The sequence below is a fragment of the Triticum urartu genome, chromosome 4A (genome assembly GCF_056163025.1).
Source record: "Triticum urartu cultivar PI428250 chromosome 4A, HENAU_Tu73, whole genome shotgun sequence".
NCBI lineage: Eukaryota > Viridiplantae > Streptophyta > Magnoliopsida > Poales > Poaceae > Triticum > Triticum urartu.
This window is the reverse complement of record NC_141876.1, coordinates 78,126,179-78,144,731: the sequence shown is the minus strand read 5'-3', so window position 1 is coordinate 78,144,731 and position 18,553 is coordinate 78,126,179. Positions and strand designations below refer to the sequence as shown.

The window sequence follows — 18,553 nt, the reverse complement described above, 5'->3', positions numbered from 1 at the left end:
TACTTGCACCAATCGTTCTAAGGAAAGGTCTACCAAGAATAATAGGACATGAAGGATTGCAATCTATGTCAAGAACAATAAAATCTATGGGCACATAATTCCTATTTGCAACAATAAGAACATCATTAATTCTTCCCATAGGTTTCTTAATAGTGGAATCCTCAAGGTGCAAGTTTAAAGAGCAATCATCAAAATCACGGAAACCTAGCAAATCACACAAAGTCTTTGGAAACGTGGAAACACTAGCACCCAAAACACACAAAGCATAGCATTCATGATCTTTAATCTTAATTTTAATAGTAGTTTCCCACTCGTCATAAAGTTTTCTAGGGACATAAACTTCCAACTCAAATTTTTCTTCATAAGATTGCATCAAAGCATCAACGATATGTTTGGTAAAGGCTTTATTTTGACTATAAGCATGAGGAGAATTTAGCATGGATTGTAACAAGGAAATACAATCTATCAAAGAGCAATTATCATAATTAAATTCCTTTAAATCCAAAATAGTGGGTTCATTAATATTTAAAGTTTTGACTTCTTCAATCCCACTTTTAACAATTTTAGCATCAAGATCTAAAGACTCCGAATTTTTGGAACGCCTTCTAGGTAAAGGTGGATCATATTCAGTCCCATCATTATCAAGATTCATATTGAAAAACAAAGATTTAATAGGGGACACATCAATAACTTTTAGATCTTCATCTTTATTATGATGGAAACTAGAAGAACACGCTTTTATAAAGCAATCTTTCTTAGCACGCATCCTAGCGGTTCTTTCTTTGCACTCATCAATGGAAATTCTCATAGATTTGAGAGACTCATTGATATCATGCTTAGGAGGAATAGATCTAAGTTTCAAAGAATCAACATCAAGAGAAATTCTATCAACGTTCCTAGCCAACTCATCAATCTTAAGCAATTTTTCTTCAATCAAAGCATTGAAATTCTTTTGCGAGGTAATAAATTCTTTAATATTAGATTCAAAATCAGAGGGTATCTTATTAAAATTTCCATAAGAATTGTTGTAATAATTACCATAATTATTAGAGGAATTACTAGGATACGACCTAGGATTAAAGTTTCCTCTATACGCGTTGTTACCAAAATTATTCCCACCAACAAAATTCACATCCAAAGATTCATTATTATTCTCAATCAAAGTAGACAAAGGCATATCATTAGGATCAGAAGAAACACTTTTATTAGCAAATAATATCATAAGTTCATCCATCTTTCCACTCAAAACATTAATTTCTTCTATCGCATGCACTTTCTTATTAGTAGATCTTTCAATGTGCCATTGAGAATAATTAACCATAATATTATCTAGGAGTTTAGTAGCTTCTCCTAAAGTGATTTCCATAAAAGTGCCTCCCGTGGCCGAATCTAAAAGATTTCTAGAAGCAAAATTCAATCTGGCATAAATTTTTTGTATAATCATCCACAAATTCAAACCATGTGTAGGGCAATTACGTATCATTAATTTCATCCTCTCCCAAGCTTGTGCAACATGTTCATGATCAAGTTGCTTAAAGTTCATGATATCGTTTCTAAGAGAGATGATCTTAGCGGGAGGAAAATACTTAGAGATAAAAGCATCTTTGCACTTATTCCATGAATCAATACTATTTTAGGCAAAGACGAAAACCAAGCTTTAGCATGATCTCTAAGCGAAAAAGGAAATAGCTTCAATTTAACAATATCATTATCCATATCTTTCTTCTTTTGCATATTGCACAGATCAACAAAGTTGTTTAGATGGGTAGCGGCATCTTCACTACGAAGGCCGGAAAACGGATCTTTCATGACAAGATTCAGCAAAGCAGCATTAATTTCACAAGATTCAGCATCGGTAAGAGGAGCAATCGGAGTGCTAATAAAATCAATGTTGTTGGTATCGGTAAAGTCACACAATTTGGTATTATCTTGAGCCATCGTGACAAGCAAGCAATCCGACACACAAGCAAACAAGAGACGGGCAAAAGGAGGCAAATAGAGAAAGAGAGGGAGGATGGAGAGAGAGAGGGCGAATAAAACGGCAAGGGTGAAGTGGGGGAGAGGAAAACGAGAGGCAAATGGAAAATAATGTAATGCGGGAGATAAGGGTTTGTGATGGGTACTTGGTATGTTGACTTTTGCGTAGACTCACCGGCAACGGCGCCAGAAGTCCTTCTTGCTACCTCTTGAGCACTGCGTTGGTTTTTCCTTGAAGAGGAAGGGGTGATGCAGCAAAGTAGCGTAAGTATTTCCCTTAGTTTTTGAGAACCAAGGTATCAATCCAGTAGGAGGCCACGCACGAGTCCCTCACACCTACACAAACAAATAAACTCCTCGCAACCAACATGATAAAGGGGTTGTCAATCCCTTCATGGCCACCTACGAGAGTGAGATCTAATAGATATGATGAGATAATATTTTTGGTATTTTTATGATATAGGGAGATAAAGATGTAAGTAAAATAAATGGCAAAGGAAATAACTAAGTATTGGAAGATTAATATGATGGAAGATATACCCGGGGGCCATAGGTTTCACTAGAGGCTTCTCTCGAGAGCATAAGTATTACGTCGGGTAAACAAATTACTGTTGAGCAATTGATAGAATTGAGCATAGTTATGAGAATATCTAGGTATGATCATGTATATAGGCATCACGTCCGAGACAAGTAGACCGACTCCTGCCTGCATCTACTACTATTACTCCACACATCGACCGCTATCCAGCATGCATCTAGAGTATTAAGTTCAAGAGAACAGAGTAACGCTTTAAGCAAGATGACATGATGTAGAGGGATAAACTCATGCAATATGATATAAACCCCATCTTGTTATCCTCGATGGCAACAATACAATATCTGCCTTGCTGCCCCTACTGTCACTGGGAAAGGACACCGCAAGATTGAACCCAAAGCTAAGCACTTCTCCCATTGCAAGAAAGATCAATCTAGTAGGCCAAACCAAACTGATAATTCGAAGAGACTTGCAAAGATAACCAATCATACATAAAAGAATTCAGAGAAGATTCAAATATTGTTCATAGATAAACTTGATCATAAACCCACAATTCATCGATCTCAACAAACACACCGCAAAAGAAGATTACATTGAATAAATCTCCACAAGAGAGGGGGAGAACTTTGTATTGAGATCCAAAAAGAGAGAAGAAGCCATCTAGCTAATAACTATGGACCCGTAGGTCTAAAGTAAACTACTCACACTTCATCGAAGAGGCTATGGTGTTGATGTAGAAGCCCTCCATGATCGATGCCCCCTCCGGCGGAGCTCCGGGAAAGGCCTCGAGATGGGATCTCGTGGATACAGAAAGTTACGGCGGTGGAATTAGGGTTTTGGCTCTGTATCTGTAAGTTTGGGGGTACATAGGTATATATAGGAGGAAGGAGTACGTCGGTGGAGCAACGTGGGCCCCACGAGGGTGGAGGGCGCGCCTAGAGGGGTAGGTGCGCCCCTACCTCGTGCCTTCCTGGTTGATGTCTTGATGTAGGGTCCAAGTCCTCTGGATCACGTTTGTTCCGAAAATCACGTTCCCGAAGGTTTCATTCTGTTTGGACTTCGTTTGATATTCTTTTTCTGCGAAACTCTGAAATAGGCAAAAAAAGCAATTCTAAGCTGGGCCTCCGGTTAATAGGTTAGTCCCAAAAATAATATAAAAATGTATAATAAAGCCCAATAATGTCCAAAACAGGATATAATATAGCATGGAACAATCAAAAATTATAGATACATTGGAGACGTATCAATCTTCAGGAGACCATTGTATTGAGAATCAATTGAGAGAGAGAGAGAGGAAGCCATCTAGCTACTAACTACAGACTCGAAGGTCTACAAAGAACTACTCACGCATCATCGAAGAGGCACCAATGGAAAGTGGTGGACCCCTCCCGGCGGAGCCAGGATTTTGGTATAGGGGGGCCAAGTCAAGTTCATAACTATTTTTCTAGACCGAAAAGATAATTATTGAGATATCAACGGGACAAAAAATATATTAAAAAGACCAAGTTGTGGAGAGTTATTGGGCCCTAGCAGGCCCGGTAACACTTGGGGCGCCCCTAGCTTGTTAGGGGAGGTCGATTTGGAGGGGAACTCCCCATCCTCTTAGCGACCCTTCCCCCTTGTGGCACCTCCTCCCTCTTCTCCAACCAATATATACTTGAGGATTTGGCCCTTGGGAGACACAAGTTTTGGAGCCTCCTCTAGTTGTCTATGTCTAGTTTTAGTTGATCCAGTTAGAGCTAGATCTAATCCTCTCTAATCCTCGTAATTATAAGCCCAGTGTGGTTCTAATCTCCCGCTCTAATTCTCTGGCATAGATTAGCTCTGGATAACGAAGCGCTGCCGGATCATGACGACCGTACACTTGTAAACTATGGAGAGGTCGTGCTTTCGGTCTTTAGTTTGAGGGACCGTTCGTGAACGGTTCGAGGGACTTCAAGTATGATCTACACCGACTCTTCTTTCGCTGCAACTCAAAGTTGGTAACGATCAGATCTAAACCGTTATTGCATCTTCGTAGTGTTCCTGATTTGATCGTAGGACATTTTTTTGTTTTCTACTACGTTTCCCAACATGAATCATGATGCAAAATGGATGCCACTCCGCCCCTGGCCCAATGCCCCTGCCTCCGCATGGGACTGACCCGCTGGGGCTTCCACTCTGCGGAGGTCAACTAGGCTGAGGGCTACGGCTCTGTGCTCCGCTTCCAGCTTGGCGTGGTCATCCAGGGTGAGGACTTTGCCAAGGCTGCATCCCTCATGCATGCACTCCATGGATTCGTGTTGGAGAAGTTGTCCTGCATGAACAAGGACTCCGACTTCGACCCAAAGCGAAGACAGATGGCAGGAGGAGGTTGGAGGTCGAGGAGGTTGGGGGTGGCACCAGAGAAGATTAGGGGTGAATGGGAAGTGGAAGGCGAACAGGGCGGCGACAAGCCGAAGAGAAAGACCGGTCACGCGTGGCGGCGGGGAAGTGCCGTACACGCCCATTTTTTCCTTCTTTGCGTCTACACTCTATGCCTCCCCCTACGTCTCCAAGTCCAATAGAAATGAACGTGTGATACATGTTCAATCTTTCTTTCTTTTAAATCCCAACCATTAGTTTTTATAATTTATATAAAAATTAACGGATATAAAGGTGTGACGAAGGAGAATCAAGAAATCTTCCTTACTTAAAATGGGCAGATACATCACAAGCTAACGCATTCGGACATTGTCCCAGTAAATTATGAAATAAACTATTTCTGAAAGAACAATAATCAGTGGCTGTGTTATTTCACCTCTGGAGCGGCCTGCACCGTCAGATACACTCACTTTAGCAAAAACTTCAACATAGACGGTCTAGATCGAACCCCGACCATTACAGTCGCTCTGGGCCCTACTGATCAGTCCTCGCCGAGTCACCGAAGTCGCTGGACGAAAAGATCCGACCCGTTACCACCGGCCGCAGCACCGCACTCAAACAAAACACCGACCCTTCTCGTGCTCTGGCACTCCCCCCTTCCCTCCCAGATCTGCACGACCACCGCTACTCTTCCCCAGCTCCGGCGATCGCCGGAGCCCAATTGCGGCAGCGGCGCGATGGACCTCCTCATCGCGCAGATCACCACCGATCTCCGCTCCTCGGACGCTCTCCGGCAGTCGTCAGCGCTCCTGCAGGCCCTGCAGCAGTGCGCCGCCGGCCGCGACGTCTCCGCGCTAGCCCGCACCGCCGCCACCGAGATCCTAGCGGCGCCCTCCTCGGCCGTCTGCAAGCGCCTTGCGCTCGACCTTCTCCGTGCGCTGCCCCTGCCCCCCGATCTCCTCGACCCGCTCCTGCTCTCCTCCCTACGCTCCGACCTCTCCTTCCCGGATCCCGACGTCGCCGCCTCCTCCATCGCCTCATTCCCGTCGCTCCCCTCGCACCTACTCCCAACCCTCCTCTCCTCCGCGCACGCCGACATCGCTGCCGCTCTCTCCTCGCCCGCCGAGTCACTCCGCCTTGCCGCCGTTACCTCCCTCTCCTCCCTCCTCCCGCGCGATGACCTCGCGCTCATGTGCTCCACCAACCCCTCGCTCATGGGGCACGCCACCACCTGGTGGGGCCGTCTGACCGAGCTGGCCTTAGACTCCGCAGACGCAGTGGCAGCCGCAGCGTTCGAGGCACTTGCTCGGTTGTTCCAGGAGCTGGACGCGCGGCGTATGAGCCGGCTTGCTGGGGACAAGCTCGTTGATGGAGAGGGCGCGCTCGCTGTGCGTGCCCAGTGGGCAGCTGACGCCATCGACTTCATCTGGTCCCGGCGAAATATGCTCATTGCTCGATCCATGGTTATGCCCGTTGAGAGCTTCCGGGTCACTGTGTACCCTCTTGTGCATGCAGCAAAAATGGTTGCATCTGGCGCGGTGAACACGCTGCGGCAGATTGCCAAACCAGGAGACACTACAATAGCCGATACCGTGGAGGCGAGTGCGGAGAAGTTGGTGGGGGTGTCTGACATTGTCTCGCACTTGCTTCCTTTCCTTAGCTCGCTGGAACCGCCACTGGTGTTTGAGGTGGGGATCAATATGCTCTCGCTCGCAGATGCGCCCGGAGGCAAGCCGGAGTGGGCTTCAGCTGCCATTATTGCAATCCTAACACTATGGGACCGACAAGAGTTCTCATCGATGAGGGAGACGATCGTCAGGGCTGTTGTGGCGAATCTCCATCTGCTGGATCTTGGAATGCAGGTACTAAATCAATCGACTTATAAGAGCAATTCACCTTAGTCTTATCAACTCAATGATTGTTGTTTGCTAATTTCCTGTGGTAAATCTACTGGTTGTGTCTTGTGCCCAATGTCAACGAGGCTACTGGATCAAGGATTCTGGAAGTGGGCATTAGCAGTGGTAGCCAAGTTTGTATGAAGTAATTTAGGAGGCTTCTATTTTCGTGTCAATACATGGATTTATCTGTCATCAATTAGACATGACATAAATTGCAGTTGAAACATGGGTAGCCTTTCAGCCAAATAAGCTATTGTTTTAACCGGAGTCTGTCAAGTAATTCCAGTAACACGCAATTCTACTAGTTAGTGCTGTTTTTAGTGCAAGCCTGAAGCCATACTGATCCCAAGTTTTAAAACTACAGTATTATAAATCTTGAGTTTCAGTACCATGAAGAGTTATTAGTTATTAGATTCATAAATTCTGATCTCAAAGCTGACATTCTTGTATGAACCAAACAAATTTAGTCTTATCCCATATGATCTCCTATTTCAGTCTTATGCCAAAAATCCAAAAATCTATTTTCTTGTTGTTAGACCGGTGAATCAAACGGCGCTTTAGTTGGTTGTATTTCCGTGTGCTGATTGTTGTCTGTTTATTTGGACAAAAAGTGATTTTCTGAAATGCTAGTATATGTATTTATTAATTATAATTTTCATCATTTGATGCCATCTCTTAAATATGGCAAGTAAAAATCTTGCTAGTGTATCACAACTAGTTTGTTGGTGTGTTCCGTAGCATGAGCATTACCTTATGATTTACATCGTTATAGGTACTATATATCACAAATCAAAGTTTATTTATTAACCTTATCGGCTAAGCATTGATTTACATTGTCATGATAGATCAGTTACTAAGCAACTTAAGCCCATAGGTGATACAATATTGTTTGCTCGCTATCCATTCAAATTAAGCAGAGAAGTATTGGACCTTTGAAAACATTCACATTACTTAGCATATAATCATCAATATTTATAACTTGTGGAGCCAATGTAAAATGGTTATGCATCATTACTTTGATACCTGGTTTAGTAGTATACTATTGGCATCTTGTTTACCAATTAATGCTACTATGTTCGGAATGTAATTCTGGCAACTAGTTGCCCATGCACCCCATATTCTCCGTTTTTCCGGGTTTCTAAAATGTAAAATAATTCATTTGATTGGAGTCATGCCATATCATGTGCTAGCAGATCTGTACCACTTTCTTCCTTCCGTGCATAACTTGTAAAGAAGATAGCGAGAGGGACAATTTCAGTTTAGTGAACAAGTGTTGTGAAAATTTGTGTTCAAGATGGATTTACAAAAGCATGTTCTGTGATGCAGGTGTCTCTGTTCAAAAGGCTGCTTCAGATGCTGAAAAATTTGAGAGCCGAATCAGATAGAATGCATGCATTGGCATGCATTTGCCGAACTGCCCTTTGTGTTGATCTTTTTGCAAAGGAGAGCGTTCGAAGAGGTCAGAAGCCTGTTCCAGGAACAGATGTGATATCTCTTTTTGAGGATGCAAGGGTGAAGGATGATCTAAACAGCATAACAAGCAAAAGCTTGTTCAGAGAAGAGCTAGTTGCCTCACTGGTTGAAAGTTGTTTCCAGCTATCTCTTCCACTACCTGAGCAGAAGAATTCTGGGACAGAGAGTAGAGTTATAGGGGCATTAGCCTATGGAACTGGTTACGGTGCGTTGAATTGGACAGAACCTGCTTTGGATGTGGTGGAAGTTTGCAGGCCTTGTGTTCTCTGGGACTGTGACGGGCGCACCTATGCAATCGATTGCTACCTGAAGTTGCTTGTACGGCTTTGTCATATATATGATACCAGAGGCGGCGTAAAGACAATTAAGACTGGTGCATCTCAAGATCAGATTTTAAATGAGACTAGACTTCGAAATTTGCAGCTACAGCTTATTAGGGATCTTCGCGAGGTTATGATTCATCTTATTATCTGATGTTCAAATACATTTTTTTATGCATTTAAATACCAGTTGGACTCAAGGTGCAATTTTTATTCATTACTACCTCCTTTCCGGTTTATAGGGCTTATCTCAAAATTTTAGTTTTTCCATTTTATAAGGCTCAATTTGGTTGTTCCCCATCACATGTTCAAATTCCAAGATGCATTAAATCATTGCATGCAAGTATTAAGAGAAGATTGACCAGTGCATGTACTTTATGCATGCATGTATTGCAATTAATACATTGGTAAACATAATTTTTGAGAAAAATAAGAGCATTAATTGGGTGTTTTTGCAAACTACAAAAAGTATTCCACCACTCACCATCTACATTGGTTGGTGAGATTTTTGAATTGAGCCCTATAAACTGGAAATGAGGGAGTAATGCACTGTCATAAAAAAAATGTTTTGCCTGATCCCACCTAGTTCTATGCCAATTCTTTTTCATTACTAATTCAGTATAATCGTAGGCTTTATACTCTTACTTATTACTAACTTAATGGCACCTACTTTGTCAAGGATTTACCTGCATTTGGATCTCACTATGCCTGCCTTTGTTTGGTTTCCTTGTACACTTTTGTTCATCTTCCACTGCAAATAGGTGTAGCTTAAACTGTGCCATTCTGTAAAGATTGTTTTCTAGTTAGAGATGATTGATAAAAGACCAATGGTGTCATTAATCCCTCAGTTCTTCAGTACCTTTTCTTAAATCCAGATTGGCCTATATTTAAACGTGAATAAATGTTTCAGGTTCATACCTCAAGAATATCATCACGGCTGATATGGGCAATTTCTGAACACTTTGATCTTGAAGGTCTTGATCCTCTTTTAGCTGATGACCCAGAGGATCCTCTGAATATCATCATATCTAACATGCATAAGACTTTATTCAACACCGATTCCTCTGCCACTACATCAAATAGGATACAAGATGTGCAGGCTGTCCTCATATGCGCTCAGCGTTTGGGAACCAGAAATGCAAGAGCCGGCCAGCTCCTCAGTAAAGAATTGGAGGAGTTCAGGTCAAGTACTTCAGCTGATTCTGTCACCAAGCATCAGTCACGTTATGTCTTGCAGATAATAAAGTATGTGACGAATCATCCAGATAACAGGTGAGGGTTGCACTTCAAACTAATTATTTTACATCAGGCTGCACTATTTGCAGAAGTTCTGTATCTAAAAAAAGAAATTCTCTACGAACATGCATTTGAAAAAAAAAATTACTGCCATGTTTAACTTTCCAATATTTCATCCAGGTGGGTTGGTGTAGGTGATGCTACAGGAGATTACCCTTTTAGCCACCACAAGCTTACAGTTCAGTTTTCAGAGGCTGCTGCTGCACAAGATAGGAAATTGGAGGGATTAGTTCACAAGGCCATCCAGGAGCTTTGGAGGCCCAATCCCAGCCAGTTAACGCTCCTACAGACGAAGGGTATCGGTGCTTTGCACAAAGATCTTCCAAAAGCACGCACTCTGACTGGCAGCAGTGATCCATGTTACATCGAAGCATATCATTTGGCGGATCCAACTGATGGCAGAATCACCCTACATTTAAAGGTATAACCTGATCGATGAGATGATGATCTTTTCCGTGTACATTTAACATAATTTCTATTGATCTGTACTGCTGTTTCATGGTTACTGTTGATCACTGGTTAGGTTAGGAACTTTATATCTTTATTTATTGCTCCTGCATAGTTTATGTGCACTTTGCCACCCGGTAAAATGGTGAGAAATTAAAACAAATATTTGTGGCTGCTGACATATGGTTTTGCTGTAAGCCATAGTATTGTTTGACTTTGAGCTGTATGATTGCCCTTTTTAACTAATGTACACTTTTGCAGATTTTGAATTTGACTGAGCTGGAACTCAACAGGGTGGATATCCGAGTTGGGCTCTCTGGAGCACTGTATTATATGGATGGATTTTCCCGCACTGTTCGCCACCTGCGTAATCTTGTTTCCCAGGTGCCTCCACGACTCTTGAAATGCCTTGTTTACATATGCTTTTACTGTGCAGTTTAATTTCAATTATGTATCAGTAATTAAATATTTAAGAATTTGTCATTAGTCAGAATGGGCAGACAAATGTAGGGCTGCAGTTTGTTTGCAAATATATTATTTGAATATAGTTTACAGTGAAAGATTTTCTTCCTTGGCTAGTGAACTTCTCAATCTATTTCCTGGCAAAATTTAAAGACCACCACCTCCCAATGTAGTATACTTGTATAGCCAGTTGAGCTCACATTATATTGCACACCAGATAATGATCATGATGTTAAATATAAGTGATTTTCAAAGAGCCAGGCCATCCAGCATTGCGGCGGCTTTCAAGTAACTTAACTACTAGTGACAGTATCTTGTTTCCAGATGAGTTGCGCTAAAAATGTGGGCTATTGATAAAAATAGAATAGTGATAATAAATACCCCCCCCCCCCCCCCCCCCCCCCCCCGCGTCCGAAAATACTTGTCATCAAAATGGATAGAAAGGGATGTATCTAGAACTAAAAGACGTCTAGATACATCCTCTTTTATTCATTTTGATGACAAGTATTTCCGGGCGGAGGGAGTATTATATCATTGGGTAAGTACTGCCATCTCAGATTGGCTAATCCATATTTGCATCTAATTTATTTGGAAAATGCTTTGTCAATTCTGCAGGATCCAGTCCAAAGTAGTGTCACTGTGGGAGTTTCACATTTTGAGAGATGCTCTCTCTGGGTTCAAGTCCTGTATTACCCATTCTACGGAAGTGGAGGATCAGCAGACTATGAAGGAGATTATGCAGAAGAGGACTCACAAATGACGAGGCAGAAGCGCGCGCTCCGGCCAGAGCTTGGGGAGCCGGTTGTTTTACGGTGTCAGCCCTACAAGATCCCTCTCGCCGAACTTCTCTTGCCATATGAATGCTCTCCAGTTGAGTATTTCCGTCTATGGCCAGGCTTGCCAGCCATGGTTGAGTGCACTGGCACATACACATATGAAGGTAGCGGTTTCAAGGCCACTGCTGCTCAGCAGTATGATAGCTCTCCTTTCCTCAGTGGGTTGAAGTCAATTTATTCCAAGCCCTTCCATCAAGTCTGCTCTCATTTCATCCGAACAGTTGCTGGGTTCCAGGTAAGCATTTGACTGATAGTCACTTAGACGGTGTCATGTCATGGTCTTGATTCTATCCTGTGCAGCGTTACCATTTTTGTAAGGTTATAACACATGTATCTTCCACAGTTGTGTTACGCCGCAAAGACATGGTTTGGTGGGTTTGTGGGCATGATGATCTTCGGTGCAAGTGAGGTGAGCCGAAATGTTGATCTGGGTGACGAGACAACCACGATGATATGCAAGTTTGTCGTGCGTGCATCTGATGAATCGATCACAAGAGAGATCGAGTCGGACCTCCAGGGCTGGCTGGACGACATCACGGACGGCGCTGTTGAATACATGCCCGAAGAGGAGGTGAAGAGCACAGCTGCGGAGCGACTGAAGATATCCATGGAGAGGATAGCGCTACTCAAGGCAGCCAAACCTAAGATGCCGCCCGCGAAAACCGAGCAAGAGGAAGAGGAGAGGAAGCAGAGCGAGGAGTTGGACGGATTTGGGAACCCCAAGGGCCCCTCCACGCTCTCCAAGCTCACAGCGGAGGAAGCCGAGCACCGTGCCCTCCAAGCAGCCGTGCTCCAGGAGTGGCACCAGCTGTGCAAGGAGAAAGCCATGAAGGCACAGTGAGGCCTGGTCTGCGCTCCGCCTGTATAATTTTGTACCTGCCTTTTCCTCGAGCCACATTTTGATTTATTTTTTTCAGCCGTCCGACATTTTGATTTTTGAGTATGTATGATCCTGCCGATTTCCTGATTTTTTCATTGTATTCACAGGTATTGTTGTACCACAAACGATGTTTCGTTCTTTTTGTAACATAGCTCAAAGCATTAGTGTGAATGAGAATGATTTTTTTCTCTCCAATTTGTTGTGAATCTTTCGTACGATAGTTTTTGAAGGAAATCCCATCGATTTTAGGTGCTGAATTAATTCCTTTTCCTGTTATACTCACTGACTGTTGGGTCAGGCGAAATGAACCCTACTTGTCTGACCGTGCCGCCTATGACATGCGTGGCCCACCTGGCCTCTCTCTCTAGTCTGTCCCTCGCTGCGCGGTCTGCGAAGTGCGAACTCCCAACTCCCTCCCGAGCCCCGACCACCCGGCGGCGCCGTCGCCGCCACCAACCTCTCGCCGCCTCCTGCGGCCGAGCGCTTGCCCCATAACAAGGCGCCGGCCTTGCTCGTCGCGAACTCGGCAAGTTGGTCTGGACAGCGAGCGAGCTGTATGGGAGTCGAAGCGAGCCCGGAACCGGAAGATAGTCTCGCGGCGAGGAGGAGGCGGAGGGGGAGCAATGACCTGGGCGCGGACGCGGCTGTCCACGCGGCTCATGAACGTCTGCCTCGCGGCGCTCTGCCGCGGCGGCGGCCTCGCCCGGGCGGAGTCCGTCCTCGTCGACGCCATCCGCCTCGGCATGCCCCCCGACGTCGTCACCTACAACACCCTCCTCGCCGCGCACTGCCGCGCCTCGGGCCTCGACGCGGGGTTTTCCGTCCTGCGCCGGATGCGGGAGGCCGGGGTGAGCCCCGACGCCGTCACCTACAACTCCCTCATCGCCGGCGCCGCGCGGAGGGGGCTCACGATGCGCGCCCTCGACCTGTTCGACGAAATGCTCCAGGCGGGGGTCGCCCCCGACGCCTGGAGCTACAACGCGCTCATGCACTGCTTGTTCCGGTCTGGCCACCCGGAGGATGCCTACCGGGTGTTTGCCGATATGGCCGAGAAAGGCGTCGCGCCGTGCGCCACCACCTACAACACACTCCTGGACGGGCTCTTCAGGTTCGGTCACGCGATCAACGCGTACAGGATGTTCAGGTATCTGCAGAGGACGGGGCTCCCGGTGGGCATTGTGACTTACAACACGATGATCAATGGGCTGTGCAAGTCAGGCAAGGTGGGGTACGCCCGCATGGTCCTCAGGGAGCTTGGGAGGACCGAGCATGCCCCGAACGTCGTCACTTACACGACGGTCATGAAGTGCTGCTTTAAGTACGGCAGGTTTGATCAGGGGCTGGAGACCTTCTTGTCATTGCTGGACGGAGGGTACATTCCAGATCTCTTCCCATACTGCACGGTGATTAGTGCGTTAGTCAAGAAGGGACGGATGGAAGAAGCCAATACCTACAGTGAGCTAATGATACGGAGTGGGTTCAGGCTTGACAGTGCATGCTATAATACGCTGATTTACCTGCGATGCCAGGAAGGGAAGCTGGATGACGCGTTTGAGCTGCTGAGTATGATGGAAGAGGGTGGTCTGGAGAGTGATGAGTACACATTCTCAATTTTGGTTAATGGTTTGTGCAAGATGAGACATTTCGAGGCTGCACATAAGCAGTTATGTTACATGGAGATAAGGGACATGGATTCAAATATTGTTGCTTACAATTGCTTGGTGGACGCACTCTGCAAATCTGATGAGGTGGATGCAGCCATCAAATTACTTCACAACATGAAGCTGAAGGATGATTTTACTTACACATCACTAGTCCATGGTCTATGTAAGGTGGGTAGGTATCATATGGCATCCAAATTCTTGCGGATCTGCTTGCGTGAAGGGAACAGTGTTCTTGCATCTGCAAAGCGTGCTGTCATTGCTGGCCTTCGTAGTGCAGGGTTTCAGAATGACGTGAGGAAAGTTCGGGCAGCGTTACGTATGGCTAGGCTGTTAAAACCATAATCCAAGTCCAAGGAAAACAGTCTTCAACTTCACTGGGTGGTCCTGCAGAATCGAGAAGATCAATTGAGCAGACAAATTGAAATTACGTATGGCTAGGCTGTTAAAACTATAATCCAAGTCCAAGGAAAACAGTCTTCAACTTCACTGGGTGGTCCTGCAGAATCGAGAAGATCAATTGAGCAGACAAATTGAAATTTGGAGATGATCCTGCATCGAGATGAATGTCAAACATCCAGTTCTTGTGGCATAAACTGGAGGAAGGAAAGTAGGATCATGGTATTGTTGACGGGTGTTACTAATCTTATACATCAGCTCTTGGAGATACCATATTGTCTGCCAATGTTGCAGTATGTAATCAGCCACCCTTAGAGCCAAGCATCATTTGAAATTATACAGCAGGAGAAGATGCAACATGTGATCACTAGCTGGCAAGTGGTCATGATGCCAGCGCAGTATACACAGGAAGTGATCTTTGCCTGGTCCACGCATCACCTTGGATGTGAATATTATTTGGATGGCGCTGATTAAATCCAAGTGATTATTAGCATTCCAAAGTTTCAATAGAGGTAATTATGGATAATATATTTGCAATCATAGTTTTTGTTTAACGCAGTGAATACCCTATCGTCGTCATGGAGTTCAAATTTTGTGTGAAGCATATTGCTAATTGCCCCCTCTTTTAGGTGATCGGTGTGATGATTTGATCAGGATCCTTTTGCTCCAGACATGATGCGCACACTGCAGTATAAGATCACAAAATGCAAATATTGGTACTTAGTACACAACAGTCCATTTGTTCATCATTTTTGCTTTGTTTAATTCTTGTGAAGCGGCAGAAAAATAATATTTTTTGGGGAAACATCATGTAACAGCATTAACCTGTTTGAGGAAAATATGTACGCCAATGAAAGAAACATTAACAACATAATCGTGTTTCTGCTATGCTGCCTACTCTGTAGATTTGTGTTGAACAGGCATACTGCTGCCTTTTCTTAAGATTTTGATAGTCTAACCTAAACCATCACCAAATTATTTTTGCACAGTATATCGTTTGCTTCTTTTCCATTGACTGCATATGGTCTTCAGATGGTGAAATCATGTGCCTGGAAGTATAAACTAGTCCTGTATGGCACATAGCAATGTCACATTCTTGTTCTTTTTGTTTATTTGCATGCTAATGGCACTTCTACATATCTGAGATCATTGATATGAATTCACTGTGTTCCATTTCATTCACCTGCCTTATATGGTTTCATTTGTTGCTCTGTTTGTCAGCGAGTTTCCACTAGTGTATGTGGTTACATCTAAAATGCGTGCTGTTTGGAACCCGAGACACTTTATTATTATTATTACCAAACCTAAAGGGACAAATCCAAGACAGTATGGAAAAAAGACACATCCCACACAGAGCACCAGTAGCCAAAACACTTCATTATTACTCGGCCCTCCTTATGCTGACGTTGAAGGTGTGCTCGTCGACGAGGTGGAAGACACAGAGGTCCCCGACCTTGATCCCGTGGTGGCCGGAGAAGTGGCCCCACCCGGCCTTCATGCGCGCCTGGTCGCTCGTCAGCGTCAGCTTCACGGGCCACGACCTCCCGCCCGAGTCCTTGAGTATCATCAGCCGGTTCGTCGCGATGCCGTTCATGACACAGAACTTCTTCCCGATGTTCTACACGAGGCCCAAGCCAAAACAAACACTATAAGTTCACAGTGCATATCTATCTGAACTAGAGAGTATAGATTTGATTTTGAACCAGCTAAAGAACTTGCCATGTAGCTGTAGCGAATGTTGCAAGGAGTCGCCGTCTTGGCGTAGAAAGGGAGGGTGCCGGTGTAGTCAGACTCCTTGGCCTCCGTTGCGATGCCGGAGTGGGTGTCCGCTTGGGCGTACTTCTCTGTGGTGGCATCTTGCTCGCCATCATTTTCTTCCATCAGAATCCTGCGAGGTTTGTACTGCTTCTTTGCCTGTATGGCACCATCACCGGTAAGGCTCCTGTCACTGACCTTCCTGGTTTTCTGAGCATGTGTACCACCTGCGAAACATACAAGATAAGCTCCATTATTAATCTTCCTGATTTTTACGCTTGCTATATCTACCTACCCGGTATATATGTGCAGATTTGTTTACACAGAATATTGGAAATGGTGAGCGGTGTTTTATCTGTACGTATGCAGGAGTTGTATTTTCGGGACACGTTGAGGTTTTTTTTTTTGGGTATGTAGTTGAATGGGGAACATCACCTATTCACAATGATTGTGATTTATTTGACATTCGCCATATTCTCACACAAATATTCACTATGAGTTATAGTGTAGCTGTTTTTTTTTCTGTGACATAAGTTTGGGTGTAGTTGATGAGTGAAAGTATACTTCTATCCATCAAAAGGAAAAAAAACATTCTATATATTTTTAATATTTTTGGTCTCCACAAGTAAGCGTAAAGGGTCTGTATCAAAAATAAATAAATCTTAGTAATATTTTTGAGAGGGTAAAAAAAGATATGTTTATAAGAATTGAGAATGTCAAACATCAACACTTCCAAGCTATTGTAACTCAGTTAGTGAAATTAACATCCCAAGTAGACATTTATAAGAACTGAGAATATGGAACATTATTAGGGCCTCCTTTAATTCGAAGGAATTGCATAGGAATTTTGGAGGATTGTGATCCTTTGGAATATTTCCTACATATGTTGTTTCATTTGCGATTGCAATCCATAGGATATTTTTTAGGATTTGTTTGTAGTCTCTCCGATCCATATTAGTTGTCGCTCAAACGGATGTATCTAGACATGCGACAACCAATATGGATCGGAGGGAGTACTAGGTTCTGTAGGAAATCATGTGAACAATCCTACGCTTTTTTGTGCACAACCAAATGACCATATAATCCAGTAGTTTTCAATATGCCACGACACTCGTTTTACAAATAATGTGAATCAAAGAAGTCCTAAAAGGCTAAAATGCAGATTCTACATGATCTTGGTTTCCTTTAATTTTTTCATGAGGTGTACTTCTGTTGAGAACAAAGAAGTTTGTTGTTTTCCATCGTGTGATCATACTTCATATATAGTCACACTGTTAATTTCTTAAAGATAATATAGACTTGACAATTGTGACGTGATATCTTTGCAGGAAAAACACATTCACACATAAACTCATTCTGAGAAGAAGAAGCGAGACGTACCATGGCCCTTGGAGGTAGGCTGCGATCCACAGCCAGTGCTGGACCGCTTCCTCGGTGCTGCCTGCTCTAACAATGCGCCGGCGAAGACAAGGTCGTCGTAGTTCTTGATGCACCCGGACGTCTCGAACACCTTCACGGTGAACACCATGTTCCCTTCGTACTTGAACACCAGGAAGTTCTCCTCCTCCAGCCTGTTGGCCCTCACGAACTCGGCCCAGCCGCCGGCGAAGTAGACGTCGCTGTCGCCGCCGTGGCCGTCTCGGACCACGTCGACATGCCAGAACTTGCCCAACGGGCTCATCAGGGTGGCCCGCCGGAGCCCGGGCTCCGCTGCCAGGTGCCGCCGCATGAACTTGGCCGGGATCGGCATCTTCTCCATGAAGTCCGTGAAGAGCACCTTGAGGAACTGAGGCTTGCCGCAGGGAGCCTTCCGGTTGCTGTCGGAAGCCATTTTTCTGTCGTGTGGACCGCGCAGCAAGTTTTTCCAGAGCACACACCGGAGGAGGAGGAAGAGGAAGAATAGCAAGGGAACAGTTATTATAGGCGTTACTGTAGATTTGGGGCCAATATGTTTAGCATTGAACATGGGAATTTAATCTGGCGGTCATGGAATGGCTTCATTTCTCTTTGGTGAATTGGCATCTTTAGCTGGAGCTTTTAGAGCAGCCGGTGCAATTACAGAGCACGGGTAACATATTTTGCTAGTAAATGTGAAGGATTGAGGGGCCTCTCTGATTGGAAGATTTTTAGAAGTCGCAGGATTGCATTGACACGTCCTCACATGGTTGAAACTTGAAAACGATAAAATTTGGTAGCAAAGCGATTACACAGCACAGTTAGACTCTTTGATTATTTGGAGGATTCAATTTCTTTTACATGTTCTTTTTACAG

General features: G+C 44.4%; 3 protein-coding genes across 4 annotated transcripts; 2 read left to right on the top strand and 1 right to left on the bottom strand.

Annotated features, from left to right (window-relative positions):
- Positions 1–5,456: 5,456 nt before the first annotated feature.
- On the top strand, positions 5,457–12,662 carry TPLATE (ARM repeat superfamily protein). Its single transcript, XM_048713903.2, has 7 exons — positions 5,457–6,717; positions 8,080–8,676; positions 9,457–9,818; positions 9,963–10,263; positions 10,551–10,673; positions 11,367–11,822; positions 11,931–12,662. Exons 1-7 carry the CDS (start codon positions 5,593–5,595, stop codon positions 12,426–12,428), a joined length of 3,462 nt encoding a protein of 1,153 aa, XP_048569860.1. The 5' UTR covers positions 5,457–5,592; the 3' UTR covers positions 12,429–12,662.
- Positions 12,663–12,791: 129 nt separating this feature from the next.
- Positions 12,792–18,537, top strand: LOC125550809 (uncharacterized). 2 transcript variants are annotated; one of them, XM_048713905.2, is made up of 3 exons: positions 12,792–15,039; positions 15,157–15,243; positions 17,611–18,537. In XM_048713905.2, the coding sequence occupies exon 1, from the start codon at positions 13,091–13,093 to the stop codon at positions 14,471–14,473; it is 1,383 nt and encodes a 460-aa protein (XP_048569862.1). In that variant the 5' UTR covers positions 12,792–13,090; the 3' UTR covers positions 14,474–15,039; positions 15,157–15,243; positions 17,611–18,537. The 2 variants fall into 2 exon arrangements, with proteins under 2 accessions (XP_048569862.1, XP_048569861.1); XM_048713904.1 differs by lacking the exon at positions 17,611–18,537 and having other exon boundaries at positions 15,157–15,244.
- LOC125550810 (putative B3 domain-containing protein Os04g0347400) lies at positions 15,909–18,113 on the bottom strand. The gene is made up of 3 exons (XM_048713907.2): positions 17,663–18,113; positions 16,175–16,509; positions 15,909–16,133 (listed from the first exon to the last, which is right to left on the bottom strand). The coding sequence occupies exons 1-3, from the start codon at positions 18,111–18,113 to the stop codon at positions 15,909–15,911; spliced, it is 1,011 nt and encodes a 336-aa protein (XP_048569864.2).
- Positions 18,538–18,553: the final 16 nt, after the last annotated feature.

What these genes read in the sequence shown, in the direction of transcription:
- LOC125550810 (XM_048713907.2), bottom strand. Translation starts at nt 18,113, where the DNA reads ATGGCTTCCGACAGCAACCGGAAGGCTCCCTGCGGCAAGCCTCAGTTC. An exon ending in GCCTACCTCCAAGGGCCATG is followed by an intron (nt 16,510 to 17,662) that starts GTACGTCTCGCT and finishes TATGTTTCGCAG; the next exon opens with GTGGTACACATGCTCAGAAA. An exon ending in ATATGCACTGTGAACTTATA is followed by an intron (nt 16,134 to 16,174) that starts GTGTTTGTTTTG and finishes AACATCGGGAAG; the next exon opens with AAGTTCTGTGTCATGAACGG.
- LOC125550809 (XM_048713905.2), top strand. Translation starts at nt 13,091, where the DNA reads ATGACCTGGGCGCGGACGCGGCTGTCCACGCGGCTCATGAACGTCTGC.
- TPLATE (XM_048713903.2), top strand. Translation starts at nt 5,593, where the DNA reads ATGGACCTCCTCATCGCGCAGATCACCACCGATCTCCGCTCCTCGGAC. An exon ending in TTATTAGGGATCTTCGCGAG is followed by an intron (nt 8,677 to 9,456) that starts GTTATGATTCAT and finishes TAAATGTTTCAG; the next exon opens with GTTCATACCTCAAGAATATC. An exon ending in ACGAATCATCCAGATAACAG is followed by an intron (nt 9,819 to 9,962) that starts GTGAGGGTTGCA and finishes TATTTCATCCAG; the next exon opens with GTGGGTTGGTGTAGGTGATG.